The 27,405-nt window shown below is 41.0% G+C and overlaps 1 protein-coding gene across 11 annotated transcripts in view; it reads right to left on the bottom strand.

Annotated features, from left to right (window-relative positions):
- The window catches only part of MEIS2 (Meis homeobox 2), a 256,506-nt gene extending 230,470 nt beyond the window's left edge, over positions 1-26,036 (bottom strand). For 4 of the 11 annotated variants that reach the window (XM_042451088.1, XM_042451107.1, XM_042451136.1 and 1 more), the window contains exons 1-7: positions 24,855-26,036; positions 22,808-23,040; positions 20,804-20,945; positions 20,046-20,096; positions 19,246-19,296; positions 18,236-18,385; positions 6,937-7,051 (exon numbers count right to left, since the gene is read on the bottom strand). In XM_042451088.1, coding sequence (XP_042307022.1) covers positions 6,937-7,051; positions 18,236-18,385; positions 19,246-19,296; positions 20,046-20,096; positions 20,804-20,945; positions 22,808-23,040; positions 24,855-24,866 — 754 coding nt within the window. In that variant the 5' untranslated portion in view covers positions 24,867-26,036. Of the gene's footprint in view, positions 1-6,936; positions 7,052-18,235; positions 18,386-19,245; positions 19,297-20,045; positions 20,097-20,803; positions 20,946-22,807; positions 23,041-24,200 lie in introns of all 11 variants that reach the window. The other 7 variants (XM_042451117.1, XM_042451126.1, XM_042451161.1 and 4 more) reach the window with 4 other exon arrangements.
- Positions 26,037-27,405: the final 1,369 nt, after the last annotated feature.

The raw sequence follows: 27,405 nt of genomic DNA, 5'->3' as shown, positions 1-27,405 counted from the left end.
CTCATTATTCCTCAGAAGAATTTAAGAGTTGTAAAAGTTTTGAGTTCTTAGAATCTGAAGTGAGAAGCATTGCTAGGCATCAACTGTTTTGTAGATTCCTGCCTGAGATAGAAAATAGGAACAACAGAAAAAGTTTTCTGATCCCAGCTGTACAAGAGAATTGCACATTTCAAAATCATATAGGCATCAGAATAGCCCCTTCTCATCCCCAAACGAGTCATGGCTGCATGTTAGGAATCTGTACTTTTATTTAAGAGTCAGCACCTCGTTCCTGAATCTCACCTAGCCTCTACCTGTTAAGGTATATAATGGGTTGAAGGGCTTCTATATTTGCTGAAGAAATGTGTCAGCTACTAGTTCACATGGAAACTGAGAGTTTCTTTAGTGCTTTGACTCCTTTTTTTTTTTCCCCTGTTCTGCTTTCTCTTCTTGACCCAGCCTTGGATGTTTGTATCTGCCTTACATCATCCTAGGGAACATTTACCAATAGTGGCTCTGGTGTGAATATAACTGCAGGCAACCTTATTCGCCAAGAAAAGGTTGAGTTGATGGGGATTCCACATACATCAAAATCTTGCCATATAAGTGGTGGGCATTTTGATGCACAAGCAAATATATACCAAGCTATACATCTGCTTCCACACTGTGTATATCTAAACCTACTTCTACATGTGGATTCTATACTTCCTCGATACCACCTCTGTCTGCCAGTGCCCTGTAGATTTCTGTTGCAGAACCCAAGCAGAACATCTAGCTACCCCCCCCCCCAAAGTGGCTGGATGTTGAAGAAATAGTTCATTAGGTGTTTTAAAATCTGAATATCCTTCGGGATCAGGCTTTCCAAATATAAAACTAGTATTAGAAAGACTATGTATGAAGCCATTGTCTTATTAACTATGGAATAAGTATTCCTTCGTGGTTTTAAATGTTACATATGATGGATTGTACACTTTTCATGCATAATCCAACACACACACACACACACACTCTATCTGAAATATCCTCTAAATATAAAAGATTGAAAAGTCTGGAAAACCTGTCCAGCACCATGGTATAGAACATCACAAAACCTTAGCAGTTTAAAGCACTGGTTTTTCAATTGTATCTTTTTAAAAACTTTATTTTATACAGAAAAAAATAAAATGTAGTTCCCCAGGAGTCTTACAGATTCTTTCACCGGACAAATGGTTGGATGATAAAACTGCACATACCTTTTAAAGTGCTGATTAGGGTTTTACACTTACACTGTCTGGCAAAACCCTAGAGTCTTCTTTCTCTCCTCCCCTTCTCTGCTATCTCTCTTGCCATAACTCAACTAACCCAACAGAACCAGTCAGTTTTAAATTTCAGTTGGGACCCCAGTGACCTGTTAATGAATCTACAGAGAGGAGGAAAAACTCACAGTGTTGAGTTATGCCTGGTGTTGCTAGCTGACTTGGAGTCAGAAATGCTTGAAGCGTTAACGTAATTGCAAGAATGTGAAAAATGAAGCGTTGGGCTCCTGAGCAAAGTGAAAGGTCAAAGCAAGCCTTACACAAAACAAGTCTCTGGAAGATGGCCTCATTAGACCATTAAATCGGCTTCTCCCTCATTTTCTCCCTTTATAAAATGTTTTAGTACTTCATTTATATTAACAGATTTACCTACCCCTTCCTGTTGTTAAATAAATAAATAAAAACAAAAGAAACCCAAATGTATTTATTTTTTATTCTTCACTAGAATAATATTTTCTGACCCAAATTTGCTTCAGTAGATCTGAATCACTGTTAACACAGTTATTGCTCTGGAGCACACTAATACTTACACTAGTACAGTGTACATTATAGTTTAGTTTTCTCTTGTACGAACAAGATGACATGCTAAAAACAACACTGAGCCCAGCTAATATAATTAGGATTATCTTTCACTGTACAGTGCCTGAAGGGTTTAACTCTTTCAGTGCCAGAAATTCAATTCACTCAAAACTGACTTCAGTAATACTTGTTAATGCTATCATGATGCTGCACTGTCCTTCCACAAGTTACTCCCGCCTGAATCAAAGTGTTCCTCGTCAAACCCTGAGATTTATCCATTCCAGAAAGAACAAAAATGTAGGCATTCTGTTACATCTTGTTCTCATGCTGATCAACTACCAATATGCCTGCAAGTGTACCAGAAATAATTGCAAAACAACCAACATATCAAAGATTTTCCACTTTCACCTTCCACTAATTCAACCATGGATATAACTAATTAAGCAAAACAGAAATAATACTAGCTTTTGTATGTAACAGACTAGTTCTTATCTTGCCAAACTCTATGGGGATGGTGATACAAACATTATGACGGAAGAAAACTACAAAGAGAAGGGAGAAAGATCCAGAGAGAAATATCTATTCTGTCTTTTTGTTAACTTTATGAGAGAGTTAATCTAGACATTATTTTCCTTGTCACCAAAGCACACACATGGTATCAGGAAGGAAATGGCTACAAAGTACATCTTTGTAATGTAAGAGAAATAAGAATCAACCTTGCTGATAGGTCACCTTAAAACTGCTATGAAAACCACAGCTGTCATACAGTAATTCTGAGGTGAAAACCTAAAGTGAGAGAAAAAATACATAGAAAGATGGAGCCAACTTCCATGTGCTTATCTATGGGATACTAATGTATCACTCTTTTATACATGCTTCCTTTCCAGGAGAAAATTTACCAAAGTAGTGGAAATGTAAGGAAACCAACAGCTACACAGTGTTGTAGTAAAAAGCAAAATCACAGTATTAAATGGTGGTTACAAGAGTAGCACAGTGTTGATATAAAAGCACAAAAGATGGACAATGGTTAAGAATTAGAAAGGCAGATTTTTATTTCCAGTTGGCTGGGGGGGGGGGGCAGCAGGATGAGACAGATCATTCTTGGCTACTAGATTGTGCCCAAGGAAGTTATATCTAGCTCCTCCTAAACCAGAGCCTAAAAGCAGAAGAAGAGCAACAAAGACCAAAAGATTGGAAAACAGTGCCTAAAAATAATAATTCTGCAGACCTTACTCTGCCAGAGGGTTCCTATACTCTTGTTTCAAAAGGCTTCCTGTAAGTATTTGCTGATATTGCCCATCCGTAGGAAGTGCTGAAGGCAAATTCAACAGACTGTCTCTTTTAGAGCTGGCATTTCCTGAGAAGGGAAGGGGATTGTGACCATCAAGGACTTCCCATAGTTTTCCTAAGCATAGAATGAATGTCAACTTTTAAAGTGCCACCACAATGTCAAAACACATGTGGGAAACTAGGGCTTCAAAACACTGCATGTCAGTTATGCAGTTCTTACTTTTCTAAATTAAATAACAGCAAAGGTGATTAATTGCGCTTGCAGGAGTACACTGATTGGCTAAACAAATTTGTCCATGAACATAATGAAAACATTGTTGAGCCATCTACAAGTCTGACCTTTAATGCCCATGAGAGCTTTAAAGAAATAGTGACATCCTCCACACAGTCACATTTTGAGCATTTTACGTTTCCTATATTTAGGGCTCCGAGTCCCTATTTATGTGGATGATTGAGAATTGGAGTGTTGCACATCTTTATGACTATGAAGAGCACAGTCTTTCAATTTAAGAAAGTTAATCATTTTTAACCTTCTAACTCTAGCAGAATAAATGACATTTATTGATTTTAAATCTCAGAACTATTTAATAGAGGTTCGAACCATATCATGTATCTTGTAAACTGTTAACTGATTATTACAAAGAAGGCTAACTTTTTTAAAACTAGTTTTACTAGTTGCTGTTACAGATTTCTTGTCTGAGAAATTTGATTGAGACATTGGCCCAGAACAGACCAGCGATATATGCCAGCATTGGGGCAGAGTGGAGGTATGGTGACTGCACGCCACACTCCTGAACTCTGCCCCATGCTGGCGCAATGCTATACACCCCACCGCACTGTGGGAGGCATCATGGCATTCCCTTGGCACACGTGCTGCACCAAAGGAATGCCAAAAAGCTGCAGTGCCAGCAGCTATGGTGACCTTTCCACTGTGCAAAAAGAAGCTGCTTTTTGTAGCTTCTTTTTGCACCGCAGACCTGCCAGGTTTGGGGTGTGACATGTGGTTGCTGCATCCTTTAGGGTCCATAAAGCCCCATTGTTTGAGCACTGTGCTAAAAACAAGCTACATCCAATACTCCAGATGAAAATGTGTAATGATAATAGAACTACTGAAGTAGGAGTAAATATAATACAAGGAATAGGATCTACAGATCCTTTTTATATTCATATAAGGGCTTGGCACAGCTGGTGAGCTACTTGTTTTCCTTTCTTTCCCTGGAATTCCTTATGCTGTGACAATGTTTGTGAAGCTACCCTAAATTTCTAGAGCAGTTTGCAGAGCAGTACAGGAGCCTGTAGTTGGGAACATGGGACTGTAGAGTCCCTCTATGCATGCATAGTAGAATATGCAGTTTTTTGGACAAGCTGTTACGTCATGATCCAGTGAGCTGCTTTTAAGAAAAGAAAAGGGACTTTTCAGTGCATTGTTCAGCAACAAACCCAAATTTACCACTGAGTATTAATTGAGAAAACAGCTGAAGCAGATTTAACTATTTTATATGTATGTGTATGACAGTATATAAGGTTTAATTACATTATATACTAGTGTCTAAACATATCCTTATCTCTAAAAATGTTATGTTACCTATTGTATATGTGTGTGTGCGGTGGTGGTGGGGATATACTCCTTTTCGTCAAACCATGGCCCCAACCCATGTTATTTCCCCAAGCTGCTGTAGGTTCAGATGAGATACTTTCTTCATCATCATTAACCACAGCTTCTGGTGCATGAATTAAAGCCATGGTGAGTTAGCGGCTGTACAAACAGCATGTTCAGGGGTGGGGTTTGGGGATGTGACAGCCACAACTCGCTGGAAAAAGAAGCCCCGGTGCTACACCCTTATGATGCCCCTCATGTGCAGCGCCGTTTAGGCAATGTCATCATGCCGTGCACCATCTGTACGGGCATGCTCCAAGATGGCACCCAGGGTGCCCAGTAGGGTTTCTGAACATGCAAACATGCAGCCCCCATGCAACCCTAGTTTGGGCCCAGGCTGGCCCAAAGTGCAGGTCTGTCCAGGCCTTTAAACACTGACTCCACACAATGCCCCCAATCAATACCAGGCCTCCAGTCATTGGTTCTTATAATTTTTTAAAAATGTCAGGAGTTCTAGTCATGCTACTCAAGTCTCATATGTAGCTGGGTTCCCTCTTTTCTGTGAACTTCCCTACAGTTGTGTTTAAGGTCTTGAAAAGAAAATAAATGAGCACAGAGCATGTATTAATTGTGTTGAAGGAAAACGTATCCCCATTGTCAGTAGAAGTACAAATACGGTTTCATTACTACATAGTTTACAGCTATTGCAAAAACATGTGCAAATCCGTCACATAATATGAGCCTATTACAACAAGTACAATCTGCCCTCTCTCCTTCAACTGAACAACCTCTTTTTAAAAAATCTTTTCAAAAAATTAGTAAAAAATGAATGTCCCTCCCTCCACCCCAAAACATACACTTCCTCAGACAAGGGACAGCTACACCTGATCTCCACACATCTTAAGTGTCATCCTTTACAGACCAGTACGACAGGCATCCATATTGTACTATTGTAAAGAGAATTTACAGCACTATAAAAAGCAGACTAACTGTGAAAAACATTTTGTGAAATATTATAAATGTCTATCAGTATTGGAAGACAGTGAAAAATTCCAGTTAAAATATTTTAAAGGTGTGCAAGGACTGAGGTATATAAATATTTTTTATAACTGCTAACTTAAGTGATTACATGTCATCAATTTTTGCAGTCTTGGTGAAACTAAAATCAGTTATATTAATAGCCCTGTTTCAGGGTGTACTCATTTGCCCATGAATAAGCCCCCTTGAAACCACAATGAGACTTACTTTTGAGGAGATATATTTAGGATGATATTGTTAATCATGTATCTGTAAAAAATACTAAGGCAGCCATCTCCAACCTGATGCCTTTCAGATATTCTGGATTTCAATTCACATCATGCCCAGTCATCATGCTCAATGGTCATGATGGTTGGGAAAAGTAATCCAAAACTTTACTACAAAGTACAACGCCACTGTCTGTAGTAGAAATTACATTGTAAATCTATATTCTTCTCAAAAGTAAGCACCATTGATTTTAATGGGATTTATTCCCCTGTAAGTATATATATGATTCACTTCCTCATTAATATGTTTAAAAATGTGCTGTAACTGTGGTAGGTAGACAGACATAGTGTTTTTGCTACATCACAATCCTGAAAACATCATCTGAGGAATAAGAATCTCACTGGTTTAAATAGGACTTATTGATGCAGTATAGGTAACAACGTACAAGCAAAAGTGTCCTATTATCTTTAACAGGGCTACTTTGAAGTGAAATGTGCTACAGATTGTAGCCCAGGAAATATCTGCATGTATGTGTGTATTGGTGTGTTCATATGTGAGTTAAAAATGTCTTTTTTTATTATTTCGTGAGTTAAAAGCATTTCAACTGGCTATTGGAGACCTTTTTTAATCTGACAGTACAAATTAAATTTTGTATTTAGAGAGCAGTGTGAATTGCTGCATCACAGCTGGGTTGTATGTCTGCCATGATATTTACGTATACCACACAAAAATAAACTGTAGATAACCAAATTTGTAAAGGAATCGGCAGAACTAATCAATTGTTATTGCAAAGCTTGTTTGAAGATTAGTTATTTAGCTTTGAAATAATAATAAAATGCAGCTAAGTAGGTTGAGAAAAGGAAACAAGTGTCTCCCTAAGTTACAGCTGATTACACTGCAAGCCTGCCACTCTGTGTTTACACTAAGGCAGATGTACTGATATAATAAAAGACACTGGAGTTATTTTAGTCATGCCTACTTTGCACAGGGGAAAAAAGCTTGACCTTTTACCTTGCTCACTGCTGTTGTCTCCACTCTGGGAAGCATGGCCCCCACTGGAAGGCCCTGGTGTCCCTGCTGAGTGCGTTGAGGTTGCGTCATCGTGGTCTCTCCAAGAGGAAGGATTCTGGTGTCAGAGTGTTGGATTTTTTTCCCCACCACAGTTATCATTCCAATAGCAAATTCAGGAATTCAGGAAGAGGGGGTGGGAGGTAGAAAAAAGTAGGCACATTAGCATTTGCAAAAGTACCTCAAATGCAGATACCATTTACAGACTGAGAACACACTACAGCTGTAAACTAAGTTTGGATAAGCCCCACTGAACTTAGTGAGACTTACCTTGTAACAGACATACACATAATTAATATATTTCAACTATATTAGTTACAGCATAGTTTACTCCCAAATTAAGTGTGCTTCACATAAGTTCAAAGATTCCCTCCTGCCCATAAAATAAACCCCCAAACTTTGGCTTTTTATATACTCAGCAGCAATCTGCTTTAAACTCTTAATACTACAATAGGAAACATTCTGATAAATTTGTTGTAATATTCTGACCCTCTACATTACAGGTGATGCAATTCAGTTCTATACTTATCTTCTCAGAAAGAAACTACAAAGTTCACTGGGACTTGTGTCAAAGTAAATAAATAGAGAATTGCAAATATAAGTCTAATAATTAAATTAAAATATTATGAATACACTCAGATTAACAGCTGTATTATTGTCTCTTCTTCTGCCTCATGTTTTCCGTTATCCCACCTTCCCCCACAACTCTTTGCCTCAATAATACAGAGTAAAATTAATTGATAATTAAGCCTACAAATTAGTCTCTCCCTGCTATATGATTGCAAAAATAGAGTAACCTTGTAAACAAATGCACACCTGATAAGGAAAATGGGAAATAATCTTCCATATTGAAAAAAAAATGACATGTTTAAAAGTTTTCTAGATGTCCACGACCATTCACAGTAACCACAAGCTAATTAGCCTGTCTATGTAAGTGACAGCATTATTATTCTTGAAAGATAATAAAAGAGAGTGTGAGGGATAACAATCAGAAATTTTAGCAAAACTTTAATAAATTCAGTCACATAACTCCTACTGTTTTATAATTTACTGAGTATAGTATTATGTTTTCTGGAAAGAAAAACTGCTGTTTTAAAAGAGTAAGTGAAGAAAACTGAAAGTTATATCTAAGTGCTACTTTGCGAAGTATATTCTCCCCCTAGTCCTCCTCCCCTTTCCTGATCATTCCCAATACCCTGCTGCTGCTTAAAGGAAAACAGGAATTCTACTGTACAGGAAAAGCTTTATCAGCACCACATGAAGGCAGGCAAGAGATGGAATTTCCTCTGGCAGAAAAGGAGAGTAAGAACACATGCAACAGATCAGATTTGGGGCTGGGCCTGCATTACTTGTCACCTATATATGACAACTTAAATTAAACACGTCCTAACAAGAAACATTTTTGCAAAATAATCTGTAACAAGAAAATAGCATATGTTTCAAGGTGTTTCAACAAAGGTAGCATGGTGTAATGATTTGTGTGTGTGTGTGTTGTGTTGTGTGCTGTGTATAGGTAGGAAATCATCATCATCACACAGAGAGAGATTCCTTATTACACCATCCAGTAGCTGTCAGTTGTAAATCCATTAAAGTCAACGGGGTGTAGAGAGCCATCAGAATCAGGATTGTCAGTACTCACACAAAATGTTTTAGTGCCTCAAGTGGAGAAGCCAAAGAGCACATCCCGCAAAAAAAAAGACTACAGGTGAACAAATGCCCACTTCCAAATGGAAATAGAGGTGGACAAATCCCCCTTGAACCAATACTCAAATACTTGTTTTCTTCCATTTAATGGCATTCAGAATGTTGCAGCCTAAAGTAAGCGACCTGGTCTTGGTTTGTAAACTGACACTATCTTGTGCTATCACCTACAAACATCTAATGAATGCTACTAGTCTTGCAACAATATTAAGTTGAGCTGCATAATAACATTCAACAATCAAATCCAAACTAAATTCAATGAATATTATCCGGAGTCCATAGCAAGAAAAGAGTGCCTTCCATGAACAGAATTAGAACTATATAAAATGGACACAGAAGAAATAGCCTATACATAGTAATCACACAAACTTCTCACTTAGGTGAGAAGGGGACAATCTATCAAATCAAATCACACCTACAATAAAACATTTAAAACACAAATTTCAGACTAGCTAGCTGATACATTTATGTGTGAAACAGTTTCAACATGATTGAGAACTACAATAAAGCAATAACAATAAAGTATTTCTAAGATCAGTACTTCAAGTAAAATTACAATTATACTTCTCCCAGCAATATACAAAAAATAATACCATCATGCTGCAATGTCAATGAAAGGAAAAAAGAAAAAGTAGAATGAAACCAAAAAGAACATGCAGTCAAATCAGTACAGAAGATGAGATTTTAGGGAGTCTCATATGGAAATAAAATGCCATGATCAAGCAAGTTTCTGCACAGTCTCGATTAAACGGATTGTGCCTATGAGCTTCTCTTTTTATCTCTGAGTTAGGAAACCACTCAAATAGCTTCAAGCTGAAGGCAAACAGCAGACAGGAGCACTTCAGCCCTCTGCAGCCTCTTAGCGTCAGCTGTTTGCCGGATGGTAATCAGATAAAGAGCTAGAAGAAATACATGAAAAGGGCAAGAAACAATAGCATGGCATGAGTTAGTCCTCCAACATCATGTTGGAACCTACTTTTATAAAATCTAATAATGACAACATGTTCGCTTAGGGTATACTTTTCAGAACGTTTAATAAGTTATGTTAATTGTATGCACAAAAGGGTCTCATATGCTGGCTAAAGCCCCTTAGTTCATATATGAAAATTTCAATATCAACCACTAACAGCTCAACTACAATGTCAACCAAAATCTGTCATACAATATTTCAAAAGCTAGGCAATCTTTTTGTTTCCAAATCAAAAATGGTATGGAATAGATCACTAAGTGAGGCTTCTTGAAGATGAAAATACTTGGGTTCTTTACCAATTCACTTCAATTGTCAGTTCTAGGATAGTTTGCAATTGCTTAAATATAATGTACTGCTTGTTTTCTTAAGAAGGAGAGTAATAACTAGTAATGTTTTCTTGGAAGAAAAAATAATAGCCAGAGATGTTGCCCAACATGCATCACAATGTGAATGAGGTAAGAATTGGGAGTCAACCACTCCTTGAAACCATAAAGGCTATTACACTACCCAGTTATATACAATCTGACAACCTGTTGCTATGTAAATTGGGCCCTATGTACCTGAAAGACTGCATCCAATCTTTTGTTCTCTCACAATTCCAGAGTGAATAGGGGAAGTACTCTTGACTGCTGTTCCAAGTTGATAGCAGAAAACACACAGAGATGTTTTCTGTGGGTGCCCAAAATTATGCAATGCTGTTCTCCTGGACACAGTGACCTTGCTATCTATGCATGTTCAAATGTTGCATTTAAATTTTAAACTGGCTGTCTTCTGAGGGGTTCATGACACTGTGTATCCTGCACATAATGACACAGCACATCCTGGCTGAACCCACCTTTTGAAATTACATTTGTTGAGTCTCAAAGCTAATTCTCAAAAAACTATTCAAGACCATATCTGCTGTATTTTTCAGTCAGCCTTTCCAGTCATTGAATCTGAACATACATCTGCTGAATGTATCTCAAATCTGTTTTTCTGTTGCCTCCATATTTATACGGCAGGGTTATGCCAAAAGCCTGGCTGCATTCAACATGACAGAAACATATATACTCATTTTGGATAGGCTAAATGAGAGGGAAGGGGGTATATGCTCACTATCATAGAAATAAACATGTTTTAGTTTATTGTTTATGTTATGTTTCTGTTTTATGAGAAGATGCTCTCCATATAGACACATGTTGCATAATACAGAAGACAAGTTCACTGTATACAGATATGCTGAAAAAATTAATCCACATTAAATTCAGCCCATAACTACTTAGGGAAATCAGACCTTTAATGATGATATAGGCTTGACACAACTATCTTTTAATTTTTGTGGGAATTTTTTTTACATTAATATTTGCTTTTAAAATGTTGTCTACCCTAGGCATTAAAAGTGGAGCACACTAGAAAATGCATTAATTACTTGAAAACACAACAACATATTCCTTAACTTTGCATACACACTACTGCTTATGCATAAACAATAAAACATATGAAGATGTTGGGTTTAATCATCAGCTAAAGTGCTGTACCATGGAAGGCAGAGTGCACATGTATCTATTCCCTGTAGTTTTAATAATTGGGAGTCAAATATGGCGCTCCTCTTGCTCTTACCTAATTGTGTTAAAGAGCAGCGTTACCAGGAGAAAAGCAGTGAATACTGAGTGGCGCACAATAGAAGGAGATGGAAAATAGATACAAGAAGCTAAGTCTCCAGGGGCAGTATTTTCTATTTGCTGGGCTACAGACTCACAGCTGATAATGCAAGTTGTAATTAATATAAAAGCAGGAGACAATATGGGAAAGGCTTGTACTAGCAGGGCCACAAGAGATCACTCTGCAGCTATCCACCTTTTCTCATTTATGCACACAGCCTTCCAGAGAAACACAATTTTGCTAGTGTTTTTTCCCTTGAAAGTTTAAAAAAATTGATTTAGCACCATCATTGAATTTTGCTAAATCTGGAGGAGAGCATGAAAAGGACAAGAGTCTCAAGGTATATGAAGCAAATCTGCTGTGTTGCCATTTTACTAGTTACAAATCTAGTGGAAGTTTTAAGTGTTTTAACTACAACAGGATTTGCTGGGTTATTTTTAAAGAAACTACTTCCAAGGCATACATGTTCTAATAACTATTTGTTAAATTTTTACATAGGTATGTGATTTCTTATGTACCAAGTACTGGTCACTGAACATGTACAGGGCAAAGTATGAGAGATTAACAGGCTTCAGACTTCTGTCTAAATGACATCTTACACAGATACAGATGGATTAGCACTACATTCCTTATACAACCCAAACTTCCACTGGGCCAAATCACTTTAATTATGCAAGGGCCTCCTCTGGGAATGATTCTGATCTCAAACTACTTTTAAAGTGCTTCAGCTGTTTACTATGATGAAGTTACTTGTATTTCATAGTAATATGAGCAAGATCAAAATAACAGTATCAATGCACTTTAGTGATGCCGATGAGTAAAATGAAGAATATAAAATCCATTGATTTTGATGGGTATTTCAAATGTATACAAAATTCAAAAACATACCTACTGAATGCATAAAACATTAAGTTTCATTAATAGAGAGAAAGGAATTTCCACCTCTGGATTCCTATTAAGAAGATGTATAACATGTCCTATGCACAAGACAGAATGTAGTTCTTATCAATCAGTTTCACATGTGTGAGCATGGAAATTCTGGCATGGCACAATGGCTATAGACCAAGTCCATTTCATTTCACCTCATTTCATCTCATCTGTGGCATAGCCATAAAGTAGATGAGATCTTAAGTCATCCACGTAGTACTGTGGCAACCAGATAAGCTTCTCTTATTCTAACCAAGAGTTGGTCCTCTATTCTAATATATTACAAGATACAACATATTCTAACAAATGAAAACATAATCTATGCCTAGACTTCAGCACTTTAAAGCAGTTCAGTATATGAAAATTCAAAGATTACTGGGCTGAACAAAAACATATAAAAAGAAATATTAGGAAGTTAATGTATATATCAGTTGTACACAGACACTAATTTGACATTATAGATATTTTTTATTAAAAATAAGGTTATAGCACTGGTTTGCCTTATATTCATCTGAAACACACACCAGTTAATAATATGTATGTGCCTAAAATTATATTATAGGAGTCAATAAAGTCTGTCTAATGTGTATATAGCATTGAGCAAATGAAACAACAAAAGTTTTGGAGGGGTTGGTAAAGAAGAAGAATTTGATTGTTTTACTACCTCCTTCCAACCAACATGTTTTCAATATTTTTAAATAAGTTTGAATTATTCCTTATATAACAACTCTCCATAGTTCACTTTAAGATATTATATTTGCCTTTTTGTGCTGTGAACAGTTTAACAAAAAATTTAATCTAATATGTAAACCACCTGTTGGTATAAAATTAACAAAGTTCCTCTTTTTATCTCTGTACAACCATTTCTCTTATGCACTAATGTTATGCCCTTAAATTGTTACTGTATAGTATTCTGAAGGATATGTGCAGTACTAAAAACCTGTATCTACAGCATAAAAAAGGTACAGTATAAGACAAAACACACACCCAGAAATGAATGCTAATACAACTGCCCATTTGATTTAAAGTGTTAAACGGTTACCCAAAGAGGCAATTCAGGCACCATGAGTGAAATCTTAACGTTTAAAACAATGACTACCTTCCCTGTGATATGTTTGAAACCAAAGTGGAAAATTGTTATGTCAAATATAATGAATATAGTGGACATAAGCAACATTTTAAAAATCAAGAAACATTTCGGCAAAGATTATCAGGGGGGAAATCAGGTATAAAATCAGTTATTCCTCAGTAGGACTAACACCTGATGCTAACTCTGAAAATTTTAAAACTTCAAAACACAAACTATGGAATTTAGCACCAGTCTATCACTGTTACTATGATAGCAAGTTACTTTCCTTTTGGATATTTCATACAGTATGACCACAAAGAAATAGTAGTCACATTCCGGAGCCACCTTCTCGTAGGCAGCCCTGCTGAAATTGATACAACATTCAAGTAATCCCCACCCCCATGTACACAAGGATTTGTGGTGGCATGGTAAATGTCACTGCAACGCAAGCTGCCTGCTGCAGAAAGCAGAGTACGTTCATATGGGTAGTGCCATGCGTGAATTGGTCCACAATCCGAAGTTCTACAAAAGGTCTTTATGGGCTGATTTTGGATTCCTAGCCAGTCTAAAATTCCACAGAACACATTATCTATTGTGAATAAAACCTTGTAGAGAAAAATTGCCATCCACGTATTAGTTAACAAAAGAGCTCAGGACAAAACTGATCAATTGGAAGAAGCATGTGGCCTAGTGTAATCTGTTTATTTCGTCACAACTTGCCCAAAGGACACTGGAAACCTATGGAACATTTTAATAAATAAGAAAATAAGAATTTTTCATTTGCATCCCATCTCTCTATCAAAGATTATCAAGGCGGCTATTTTAAGGTCCAGAAAAGAATATGTCAACAGTACCTTCTATGAAAACAAGTAGATTCTGTCACACTTTTTTAAAAAGTGCCTGTAAATGTTTTTTAAAAATAAAAATTATATTTACAGGTGATATAGTGACTATAGTTTCATATACTGAGAAATAAACCCAGCAAGTGCAGTCTCAGTAGTGGCTGACACTTTGGGCCCCCTTTTTATGTTTAAACACCTGTTTGTGGCATTCACCCTTTTCATTTTTAGTGTTATACTTTAAAAAAAAAACTTGGTTTCTACCTTTAAAAAATTAATACATCTGTGTTCGTAGAAAGCCACTGTCTCTGCCTTAGTAATATATCATATTACTATATTACTGAGTAGCTCATATTTCTACTGAGTAGCTCATAATACTATATTACTGAACTAAAGATAATGAAGTGACTTGAATGCTTAAAAGATAAGCTACATAAAGGCTAAGTATACTGTACGTTAATATTCCCCAAATTTTGTATTTTATAGTTATATATACCTGAACAGCTTATGCGAAATGCGGCCCACCTCATCAGTGCTTGACAGGAATGTCAGTTTAGGCCTCCATGACGGAAGAACCCCACTTGAAATGAGATGGACGCCGGACAAAAGACTAGTACATGTTTTCTCAAAATTGTGTACGAAGAAATAGCAACATCAGCTTCAATACTGTCAGCTGTTAGATGCATACAGTTTCGTGCCTGTTATAATCAACAGGGTTGCCTCACAAATAGTTCTGTGTAAATGCTGGACTATGCACGGTAAAAACTCAAAATTTTGATCTACTTTTAAAATACCTAGAAAATATATTTTATACTATAGTTATAGTAATAAAAAGTAGAAAACAGGATACCAGGATTGCATATTAAGATATGTATATGGCACAGCAATAAACTGTCATTCTTAAGAAGCACAGCCTGAACTGTAGCTTGAGTACTTTTTAGCTGGTCTGCTTTAGCCAAGGCATGGCTGTAATTACCTTCTACCCATCTAAAGGTAATGCCTTATTGCAATAAAAAATATATGAGGATGTTAAAAATTCAAATTCTAATTACAGGCTGTTATATTTACTAAACGTACCAGAGTATATAACAAGCAGCTTTTCACTAGCTAACATTATTCTAACTGATTTACAAAGTTCTTGGCCAACTTACTCTTGCTGTATTACGTAAGAGTTAATGGTACAATAAAATAAAATTCAATATATATATTTATTGTCATCAGCTGTAGCAGGAGTGTCTGGCTTTTCTAGCAAAAGATTTGTGTTGCAGAGACCAAACCCTTTTTCCTACCAAATTAAGTTATTAAAAAATCTCAGCAGTGTAGTCCTGCAAAGAAAATATAAAGCATTTGATTACAAGGAATCCTAGTCTAAGTATCATCTGCTGGCACATTTCTTCAGCTACTTTGCTTCAACTCTTTTTTCAAGTTATGTAAAAAATTTAAAAGTGAAAGCTATATTAGAGCTAATTTACTGTTGCTGCCATTGCTGCCATTGCAGTGAGCCCTGACCATAAACATACACAAGGACAGAGGTATAGAAATTTGGGGATGTCAAGTCTCTGTCAAGTACTGTCGTCTCCTCAGGAGAAGCCCTGGCACAGAACAAAACAAATTAAACTTCTTTTTAAAGCTGTCATTAATTCATAGCTAATCAGTTGAAATAGTCTCAGTATTTCAAACGAAGAGAGAGAAAGAGACGGATCTATGGATCTGATCAGTGAGCCAAGAGATAAAACAGAGGAAACAACATGCTGCCTGTGTCCTTCTGAAGTGGTTCATCATCACCCCTGAACCAACTTTCACCAAATGAGATTTAGCCTGAGGCTATATTTTAAATATGCATATCAAAGCAAATGTGGCGGGAGGGGGGGATATAAACCTTGGGAATCAAACTGGAGAAGTTTTCATGTTTGACCATTCTAACTGTCAGGTTGACGCTCACAAATGAATTATTTCATTTTAGCCTTTGTATCTGTATATTAAAATTGCACAAGGCATCACTGTTACCAATTATGACTATTACTACAGTAGTGTAAAAAATAACAGGCAAGCTAATGATAACTATTTGGATAGATACACAATGTACATCTAGCAACAGTAAAGTTATATGCAGGATGAGGATGCTAAGACACGTGTCTAATAAGATAAAATTCCTAAGACACAATAGCGTAATGTATTTCTTCTTTTCCCAGCCAGTGCTCTTGTTACACAAACTATTATTTCCTTTCAAAACAAATGAAGACCAGGTTTGGGGGGGATGGGTTAAATGTTATAGCTCTAACATCCAGAGAGTAAAAGGTTTAAAATTATTATACCTAATGAAGTGATAAAGCCTTGCAGGTGTAACAGTTCCTTTAGATTGTTGCCTTAGAGCTTTCCGTGAAGACATTACACAATACTAGCCCTCTGAAACCTTGCCCTATCGTGGTGCGTGAATTTGAATATTATAACGGACCACTTCAAATTGGCTTGAGCAGTCACCATCTGTTAGAGCCTGAACAGGCTACTTTATCTAATCTCTTCAGTATAAACATCAGCATGCTCCATTTCTACACTTCCACAAGAAACAAACTCTTAGGCTGAAACTGTTCTAAGAACACATACTGTCTTTTTTCACTATTTTGTACTATGGATACTGATATTTCAGGACGTCTGTCGTTTCAGCTTTTGCTCTAATGCCCCATTGAGTCATGTGCATACGGATTTAAGATGTTAAATTGTCTATAAGAAATGTTTATGAAACTATTGTTATATTCCACAGAATCTGTTAGCTATAAATGATGTAACAGAGTGACAAGGAAATGTTTAGTATCTCCAGATTATTTATATGTATATATATATATGGTTAATAATCATGAAGTATTAAATATCATGAAAATCTGGGGCTGTTGTGATGCCAAAAGAAGCAAACATTAACAACTGTATTAGAAAAAGAAACAAATGATCTACAGCTTATACAGACCTAAGGGATGAGCCTCACCTTAACAACAATTGCTTGCTCTTACGGTAGTTTTGTGAAGACATGTAACACGTAGCAAAGGCAAATATTGAACTACCTGACAACATAATTTCAAAAGCAAAGGAAAAAATCAAACAAGTACTTGGAAGTCACCCATATACCAACTTTTCATCTTTACTATTGCATCTTCTTTTCACAGCACACTAAAGACTACTACTAGATGCCTGAACACAGCATAGGAATCCTTGTGCCCTACATGTTAAAACCATATTCCTGCTATGTTATTCTCTCTCTACCATTTGTTTTAAGAAACAACCATTTGTTGACAAAACCTACATAAACTCTTCCCTCCCTAACATTCTTGCAAGTAAGCTCTAGCTGATGTTTAAACATGACGATTTGCCCTGTTTCTGTGGTCCAGTTTTGTTTCTTTCCTATGGTAAATAACTTATTCATCCTATCCATGTTAAATTTCCATAAGCTCTTCTCAAGCATACTGTCAACTAATGTAGAAATGTGACCCCCAAGCCATGCAGTTCTATTTGTCCACATTCAACAAAACAACTTATTCTGCAACTGCTAAAGTGTTAAAAGCAACCGCTAACCTGTAGTTACTCAGTCATAATTCTTCCCAGCTTCCATAATACATCGTTAATAATTGGCTCATCAAGATTATTGCAATTTATTATGAGGATGCTTCAGGCACTTGGCAATAATGTCATATTCTTACAATAAGTTGCAACAAAGAAAAAGAAGCTGAAACGATAACCTTGCTTTAATGCAACATACAACTGCATCTCAACATGGAAAACTAACTTTTCATTGAACAACATCACTCTAGTTTCCCTAACACTGTTCACAAGGATGGCAAAGCAGAATAGGATGCATTTCCCTATTGGACCATTTGCCAACTTGTTCATTAGTCAGGATCATTAACTTTTCAAACAATAAGTTGACACACAGTAACTGGATACAAAGCAAAAAAATCCCCATCCCAAACCCTGATGAAATAAGATAAATTTTAAAATATACCTAGACAACGGCAATATGGAGTTTGTGTTAGAGAAATACTTATGTAACAATGGGGGCATGTACTGAATGGGTTAGAAGCAGTGCAAACGACTGAAAGGACTTACATGATCTGCTAAATTTGTGGATGATCCTGAGAGTTCTTCGTGGTCAGATTTGGAGCTGCCATCTCTTTCATCAATAACTAGGTCTATTGGCATTTTGCCTTTTAAACAGCTAATGTACCGGTGGCAGAAATTATCACACAACTCATGAACCTGAAGATAACATTCAAATAAAGAGGAGGGGGAAAAAAGAGAGAATTTGCTTTTTAAAAAACAAAAATATCAGATTGCAACTGGATAGGGCCCCCCTGCCCCCCCCCCAGCCCCAGTTGCAAAGAAAGACTGTGATCTATTCCAAGAGTAACTCTAATTAAGGGGCATAATAGTCGAAGGTAAGGAAACAATAGAGAAATTGTTACAGCAATATTATTCCCTAGAGACTTGCCTGAGCAACAAGTTTGAAAGAGAAGGGAGGCGGGGAGGGATACTGAGCATTAGCCCTCTCCAGAGATAGAAGAAAATCCGATTTGGGGGATAATATGAAGAAGAAGAAAGGCACTGAAATCTGGGCTGAGGTATATAAAATCTGGGACCATGGAGTGCCAATGGAAACCATGGGGGCAGAATAAGGCACAGATGGAAAGCTCTAAAGAGAGTGTTTGTTTGTTTAACATAATAATAATAATAATTCAAAAGAATGTCCTTGTAGCATCTTAGACATTTTTCCCCCACTGGAGTGGTCCCTCCCTCCTCTTAAAGTGTTGCTCTTTTGCTGAAGGAGACGTTATTTAATGTTCATGGTTCAAGGTAAAGAGAGAGCTTATGGAGCTAAAGAAGGGGAAGGAAACAATGGATTGGGAAAAGAGGGTCCCCTTGAAAGGAGGGCTCCATACAAGGGAGAAGTTCTAGAAAGGCTGCAGGGAGGGAGGGAGGGAGGGCAGGGCATGTTTTGTGGGGTCAAGCGGTGCTTTTTGTGGTACTTGTTACGAAGTCCAGCTGAGCCAAGGTTTAGCAAAGCATTGGGGAGGAGGGGTAAAGAGAGTAGGGGTCCCCCCCCCCCTTTTAGCTCTTACCTTTTCTAATTCCAAAAGGTGAAACCTTAAGACTTGGATTGCTTGGATCATCTGCAAAGAAAAATGGGGAGCAAAGGAGTTGTCATTTGGGGGAGAGAGAGAGAGAGAAGGAAGGAAGGAAGCAGGCAGGGAGCGCAGCGGCAGGTTCTCAGGGCGCTGCCTCCTTAGCCTGGGCTTGAGCTCAGTTGGAGGCGCCTGGGCAGCTTGGACCCTCAGCTTTAACCTAAAGCACTTCATCCCTTTTTATATATATATAAAAAACCCTTTCTTTCTTTCTTTTTCTTTCTTTCTTTCTTTCTTTCTCTCTCTCTCTCTCTCTCACACACACACTGGCACCTGTACACTTTTAAAGGCAGCGGTTCTGTGGTTTGTAGAAATGGCCTTTCTCCCCAGAGCAAGCCAACATCTCCAACATCCACTCACAAGAAGAAGGTGCCTTGCCTTCACCTCTTCCTCCTTTCTAGCACTTTGAATATTGAAATCGGGGCAGCTTCAAGCTCTTTCTTTCTCTTCTGAAGCCGTGAGATTTCTTTTGCAGTTTGGCAGTGACTTGAGGAACTCCAGTGCCCTCCTCTTGCCCTGCTCCGAAAGGGGCCTTTGAAGCCCCTCAACCGGGATCGTGTCTTCTTGGCCCAGTTCTTGAGGGTCACTTTCTAGAAGCCTCTCCGCCTTTCCTTCTCTCTCACACAGCCCTCCAACCAACCAGCCCCCAGACCATGATGAAACCTGATTTGCTACAGGAGCCAGCTTTCCCTCCAGGAGAGGGATCCGAAAGTCAAAAGGAAGGGAGAGAACCTTACCAAATTGTCCAGCTCCGGGTTTGAAGAGAAAAGGGGCTTCTCCGCCCGAACCTATAAGGAGAAGAAGGAGAAGGAGAGAACAAGGGAATGAATGAATGAATGAATGAATGAGGGCAAACCTCCCTCTCCCCTCACTCCCCCCCCACAGACACACAAATAAAAGAAAGCCCAGTCCAAACTGGACCAAAGAAATGTGGGGACTCCTTGCAAAGTAGAATGTTACAATAGGGAGCCCCTAAAGGAAGCAACGAAGACAGTGCCCACTTCTTTTGATCCACACCAGCCCCTTCTCACTCACACACAAACACACAATCCCACACATTCACACCCTTCCAGAGCAGGCTGAGGAAGGGCTTTCCACCTTCCCAACAGTGACCTCCCATCCCAGAATTCCACAGCATGGAGCCAGGGGTAGTGAAAGTGGGCTCAACCCGGAGTCTTATTTTTCCAGTGAGGCTGCAGTTGAGAGAAGAGAAGCGGGAGAGAAGTGAGGGGGGGGAGTGTGTGGTTCTGGGCTCGGTTTGGGAAAGGACAGTTCCCGCAGACACAATACACCCCAATATCCCGCCACACACACACCCCAAAGTTGTTTTGACTTGGAGGGAAAGGAAGGGAAGGAAGGGAGGAAGGTTTCATCTTTGCTGGAGGTGTTGGAGTGAGGGCAGGGCCTGGGGGATGCGACGAGGCGGGAAGGGAGAGAGGGGGAAATAATCCTCACAACAACCACAAGCACAACCAGGTAAAGGCGTCGCGTGGACCTGTTTGGCGAAGACGGCGATGTCCTCGTTGAAGGAGTCGGAGGAGCAGACGTCTCCCCCGGCCACGCCAGGCTCCCTCGGGGTGCAGGTGGCCAGCTCGCACTTCTCGAAGACCAGGGCCAGCAGCGGGAACAGCGGGTGCCTGGCACACAAAAAAGACCCCTGGCTGAACCGGGAGGAGGAGAAGGAAAGCTCCGCCAGTGGCATTCCCTTTGACCCACCATCACCACCACCACCTCCATCCCGCTCTGGCCAAAAGCAACACGAAACGGCCCACATTCACCCAGCTTTCCACGCCTCAGCCCTGAAGAAGGAGGAGGAGGAGAAGGAGAAGGGAAAGCAGCACTAGAGAAAGCCAGGCCCAAAGCAGAAAGAGAAGGAGAACCCCAGGCCTCCCCACAAAAGCCCACTCCCCAAATGGAGTCCCTCTTTTGTTTTTAACTCTCTTCCTGGCCTTAAATATAAAAGAACCCGAAGGGAGAGAAAGACCACAAAGCTAAGCAAAGGGGGCTTTACTCTTGGGAGAAAGTCTGTGCGAACTAGGATCTGGCTGGAAGTTGGCAGCAGGCAGAAGGTGTATGGATGGAGAAAGGGCTTGGAGCACCTCTGAGGCTAACTGAAAGAAAGAAGTTGGCAGCAGGAGCTTTCCCAGACTTCGGCCTAGTTCCTCAGGTGCATTTGTCGGAGTGGGAAGCCCAGGGACAGGCCTCTGTGTGCCCTGGGGGGGGGAGAAGGTCAATTCGGATTCAAAATCCTATGTGTGTAGAAATCAAGTGGCAAGTACACACACACACACACAAATAGATATATATATATACACACACACACCACACACACACACACAGACACACACACACACACACACACACTTATTGCTGGAGGTGAGGAGAGAAAGAGAGAAAGGGGAGAAGGGTTTGCCATGAGACCAGGAAAGTTTCTCCAGGCCGAAGAAGCGGGCAGAAATCCCGAGGAGAGCTGGACAGTTGAGTCCCAAACCCCAGAGAGAGACGGAGAGAGAGAAAGGTATTTCCAAGCCCTAAATGCCCAAACCCAAACCCTTGACCCACTGCGAGAGGCAGCGGCCTTTTCGCCCTTTCCCTACTTCGGTTTTTGTCCCGGGAGTTTCTGGCCCAAGAAGAAGGCTTCAGAAGAGAAACCGAAGCCGCCCCCAAACAGAAGGGGCCTGAGGAGGACTCCCATGCCCTCGACCGGGTTTCCTGGCTGGAGATGCCAGCCCCTCTTCCCCATAGACGATCCCTCTTCGCATTTACAGCTCAGCGCGCTTAAATAAGTCAAGCTCTAAATGCCTATTGATTTCGGAGCCACTGCTTTGGGTTTTGTTTTTGAGGAAAATGTCCTTGGAAGACTCGGCTTCTTACTCCTCGGTTCCAAGGAGCTGGAAGCCAATGATTCCCAATGCACTGACACTTGGAAGGGCTTCAGACTGGGCTGCCTGGAGCTTAGGGCAGCCTGGAAGAAGACCCTGCTGGAAGAAAACTGGGAGCCCACTTCCCTTGTGACAACAATTCCCATATACGTGTGTGTGTATCTGTGCCACCCAAAGCCCAGTTCCCTTGTGACTCTCTCTCTCTCTCTCTCTCTCTCTCTCTCTGTGTATCTCTCTCTCTCTCTCTCTCTCTCTCTCTCTATATATATATATATATATATATATATATCTGTGTCCTCCATGGATTTCTCTCCTGGAGTGTCCCATGTCAAGGCGACAGGGCATGCTTCCCAAACCAACCTGGAAAATGTTCGGATCCCCCTTGTTTATATTTTTTCGACACTTAAAAATAGCAGAAAGGAAAAGGCGAAGTGCAATTTTAAATTTAAATGCAAAGAAACCACCCGGATCCGAGGCAGGTCGGAGAAGGTTTTAAAACCCTGTGCAAATACATCCATCCATCCATCTATCTCCTGCAGCCCCTACTCCTCGGGTGGGCCAGGAGAGGACCCCCTCCCGCCCGTGGGTGCCCCTGTGGCCCTGTCCCGGGTACCTACCCGTAGATGGCATCCTTGTCCCGCTTCAGGGCGTCGTTGACAGCGGATCCCATGCTGGCCGGCATGACGTTGGGGTGCGGGGCGTGGGCGCCATAGTGCTGGCTGGCGTGGAGGGGCGGCCCGTGGTTCAAGTGGTGGACCGGGGGGATCGGGCGCGGGGCGTGGGGGTCGCCGTACATGGAGGCCGGGACCCCGACTCCGTCCATCCCGCCGTAGTGGGGCAGCTCATCGTACTGTCCGAAGAAAAATAAAAAAGGGGGCCAGCAGAGAGAGAGAGAGGGACAGAGAGAGAGAGAGAGAGAGAGAAATGGGAGGGGGTAAAAATAATCAAAGGACCAAGGGAACACAGAGAGAGGGGGAAGGGGAAAAAGAATAATAAAAGAGTCAAGGAAAGAGAGAGAGAAGTGGGATAATAATAATAATAATAATAGAACCAAGGGAAGAGAGAGAAACAGAGAGAGAAACAGAAAGAGAGATAGAAAGGGAAGAGCGAAAATAATAATAAAAGAATTAAGGGAAGAGAGAGAGAGAGGCAGAGAGAAAGAGGGGGAAGGGAGAATAATAATAATAATAATAATAATAATAATAATAATAATAATAGAAGCAAGGGAAGAGAGAGGAATAAAGAAAGAGAAAGAGAAGGGAAATAATAATAAAAGAACCAAATGAGAGAGAGAGAAAGCAAAAGAGAGAGTGAAAGAGAAGGGGAAGTGGGGAAATAATAGTCAAAGAATCAAGGGAAGAGAGAGAGAGGAGAAGAGAGAAAGAAAGGGAAAGGGAAGGGGAATAATAACAACAATAATAACAGAACCATGGAAGAGAGGGGGGGGAGAGGGAAAGAGAGGGTGAAAGAGAAAGTGGAAAAGAGAAGTAGAGGGAGAAATAAAAACACAAAAGAAATCAAAAGAAAAATATAAAAACAAAAGTCAGAGGAGAGTCAAGCAGCCAGAGAAGTCAGGCAAAACAGCGAAACTACAAACCAAGACCCAGCCGCAACAGAGAGGACAGCTTTCCAACTGAGAATCACGGGTTGTTTGGGGGTTGTTTTTTTAAAGAAAGGACTAAAAGTGGAGCCCCTAGAGCTGGGCTGGGGGGAGGCCAAGGGGGTGTGTGTGTTGTGTGTTGTGTGTGTGTTTTTGTGGGTTTGGGAGCGCGGCCCCGAGCTCTGGCCGCCAGGAGGGCTCGGCCGAGGGCAAAACGCAGAAGGGAACCGGAGAGGAGCCTTTTACAAGAAAGAAAGAAAGAAAGAAAGAAAGAAAGAAAGAAAGAAAGGTTCCCGGAGGGTCCTCTAGTCCCCCAAGGAAACCGATTAATTCTTCGGGCTGAGAAGGGAGGAAAGGAGGACAAGGAAGGAAGACGAGAGGAAGGGAGGTGCAAATAACCAGAAAGTTACCAGGAACATTATGTAGGAGCAAAGTCCTCCTGGTCCTTGTCAAAAAGGGGAGACGGACCCGGCAGCAAACGAGGCTGGCCTGCAGCGGCGGTGGCACTCGGGGCCACAACAGCAGCAGCAGCAGCAGCAGCAACCCCAGGAGCAGCAACCCCAGCCACAAGCCCAGCAGGAGCAGCAGGAGCCGGAGGAGGCAAGGCGGCTTCCCCGCTGCCTGCCAGCCCCGATCTGCCGGAGAAGAGCAGGGAAGCCTCGCTGTCGGAGGCGGGGAAGACTAGAGAGGAAAGAAGCCGGGCACAATCGCAGACAGAGGCAGACACACTCACACTCACAGACACACACGCAGAGAGTGAGGCTGAAAGACAGAGAGAGAAAGAGAGAGAGGCAGACACACACACACACACACAGGGACGCGCACAAGCGCGCTCACACTCGCACTCTCTCACAGGCACAAAACCAGGGTATTATTATTATTATTATTATTATTATTAATTCTTCTTTTTGGCTCCGCTTTGCTTGCTCCGCGTGGTCTTCGCAGAAGGGAAGGTTGCGATCGGAGGCAAGAGCAGAGCGAAGCTGCTAAATCCGAGCGGGGATTATACGTAAGGTAAGTAAGTAAGTAAGTAAGGTAAGTAAGTGGGGGAGATGGAGACCTACCCTTTGCGCCATCAGTCTGCGCTCCAATAAACTCCGGGAAGGTGTCCTCTATTTAATAATATCCCAGTCCAGCAGCAGCAGCAGCAGCAGCAGAAGGAGAACCAGGAGGAGTTGCAGCAACAGCAACAACAGCCAGAAAAAGTGACTGAGCGACGAAGAAGAAGGAGAAAGCTCCCTTTTGCCCTTGTCTTTCCGACCCACTTCGAGGCTCCTCCGAGGCGTGGAAAAAGATCATAAAGAGGAACAACAACAACAACAACAACAACAACAAAAAGTAGGCAAAAAAAATTAAAATTAAAATTAAAAAAATAACCACGTCGAAATCTTGATCTTTTTTCCTTCTTCTTCTTCCTCTTCTTCTTCTTCTTTCCCGCGCTGTTCTCTATTTCTGTGTCTCTTTCCTCTTCTTTAAAAAAAAATGTTTCTTCCTTTAGGTTAAAATAAAAAATAAAAAATAATAACAGTAGTAATAATTTAAATAATAATAATAACGACAACAACAATAATAATAACAATCAATCGCCAAGCCCTCCCCAAAAAAGGGAAGGTTACGACCGGCCCGTCAGCAGCCCACATGTAACCAAACTGTCGTGTCTCATGGCTTTTTGCCACTCCAGCTGTCAATCAAAGCCATGGAATGTCAAGGTAGTGAATGAAGGATGGCTGATGATGAAGAAGGAGAAGAGGAGGAAGAGGAGGAGGAGAGGACTCTTGGAAACCTCGGCTTGTTCTCTCAGTAACTCCGCGTTTGGGGCTTTTCTCTCCCTCTCTCCCTCTCTCTCTTTCTTTCTTCCCCCCTCCCTTGCAGGGAAAGCTAAAGCTTCTTCTTTTTTAAAAAAGAGGAGGGGGAGAGTGGGGTGTGTGTGAAAAAAATGGAAAAAATTAAAATGAAATAGTTTGCAAAAGATGGGTTCCTTCCGTTGTTTGTTGCTTGGGTTTGTTGTTGTTGTTGTCCCCCCTCTCTCTTTCTTTCTCCCCCCCCTTCCTCCAAGTTCTTCCCTTGGTAGGTATTTGCTCTGCCTCTTTCCCCCTCTTCCCTCTGAGATGAGTGAGTGTCAGGGAGTGTTGGCAGGTTGGCTGCTGGCTGGCTTATAGGAGAGGCTCGCTTTTGCAGCGCCGATCGGCGGGAGAATGAAATGACGGAACCCGGAAGTGGCGGTGGCCAGAGCCAGTCCTACAAGAGAGAGGGAGAGCAGGAGAGAGAGAGAGAGAGAGAGAAGGAGACACACACACAGAGGGAGGGAGGCAGGGAGGCAGGGAGCCAGCGCTGCCAGGGATGCAGAGGATGCGAGGAAGGCGCCTGATGCTGCCGCCCCACCAAGGGGAGGGGGCTGTGCTCTTTTTTTTTGGCGGGGGGAGGACACCCAAATCCTACCCCTAGCAAAGCAACACCCAGATCCTACCCCTAGTGAAGCTACACGCCTTTCTCCAGAGAGAGGGGGGGGATAAAGAGGAGGAGGAAGGAAGAAAGAGACACAGAGAGAAAGAGAGGGGTTGAAAAGAGAGGCAGGCTGATGGAGAAACCCAGAAAGAAGGGGAAGGAAGGATTGTAGAAGACTAGGTCTGTTTTCTTTAAATTCCTATTTGCCTCCACATTGCAGAGATGGATTCGGTCTGAGCCCACTTTAAAGAGCCAGGGCTCCATGCTCTGGGATTCTGGGAAGTGTAGTTTCTTCTTCTTCTTCCTCCTCTCCTCCTCCTTCGTGCACACAGCACTTCCCAGAATCCCAGAGCATGGAGCCCTGGCTCTTCAAAGTGGGCTCAGACCGAATCCATCTCTGCAACGTGAAAAGGCTCCCCCCTTCCGCTATCTTGCTGCCCCCCCTTTTTTTTTTTACATTGTTCTGAGGCTTGGGATTGAAAGGGCAAAGGCGAAGGAACTGGGGCAGTTTTGCAAAAAGAGAGAGAAAGAAAAGAAAAGAAAGGGAGTGATTATTGCAAAGTTGATCTGCCAGGGGAAACTCGCCTGCTGCTTTAACCCAAGTCTGCCTTCCTAGGCAGCACCTCTCCTTCAAAGAGTTCAGTTCGTGGCTTTTCTGGGGTGAATTCCTTCTCCCGTTTTTTAAAAAACCCACAATGGTTGTTCTGGAGGGTCGTTTTCTTTCCAGGAGGAGACCGGCCCTATAGCTGGCTTCGTTCGTCCTCATGTGTTGTCTGATGTTTGAGGAGGGGATCCTTTTAGGGTTTCTTTTGCTTTTAGGAAATGCTTTCACATTTGCCTGCCTGGAGGCTGGAAGACAAAGTCACTAACAGATCTGCTTGTGTGTGTGTGTGTGTGTGTGTGTGTGTGTGTGTGAGTCATACAACTTCGGTTTAGATTCCAAGTGCAGACTTAAAACCCGGAAGGAGGACAAACCCCCTTGTTCTTATGTCCTCTCCCCTGTTCACTCGGGTTTGGGGGGTCTCTTGGGTGCCTTCGAGTCCTTTCCGACCTCGGAGAGACCTGAAGGCGACCATATCACGGGGTTTTCATGGCCAGTTTTCTTCAGGGCCAGCCTCTGAGGCTGAGAGAGTGTGACTTGCCCTGCCAGATTTTCTGGCTTTCCCAGGA

Source organism: Sceloporus undulatus, chromosome 1 (assembly GCF_019175285.1).
Source record: "Sceloporus undulatus isolate JIND9_A2432 ecotype Alabama chromosome 1, SceUnd_v1.1, whole genome shotgun sequence".
NCBI classification, from domain to species: domain Eukaryota; kingdom Metazoa; phylum Chordata; class Lepidosauria; order Squamata; family Phrynosomatidae; genus Sceloporus; species Sceloporus undulatus.
The sequence above is the reverse complement of the archived record's forward strand: the minus strand, read 5'-3'. Positions and strand labels throughout refer to the sequence as shown.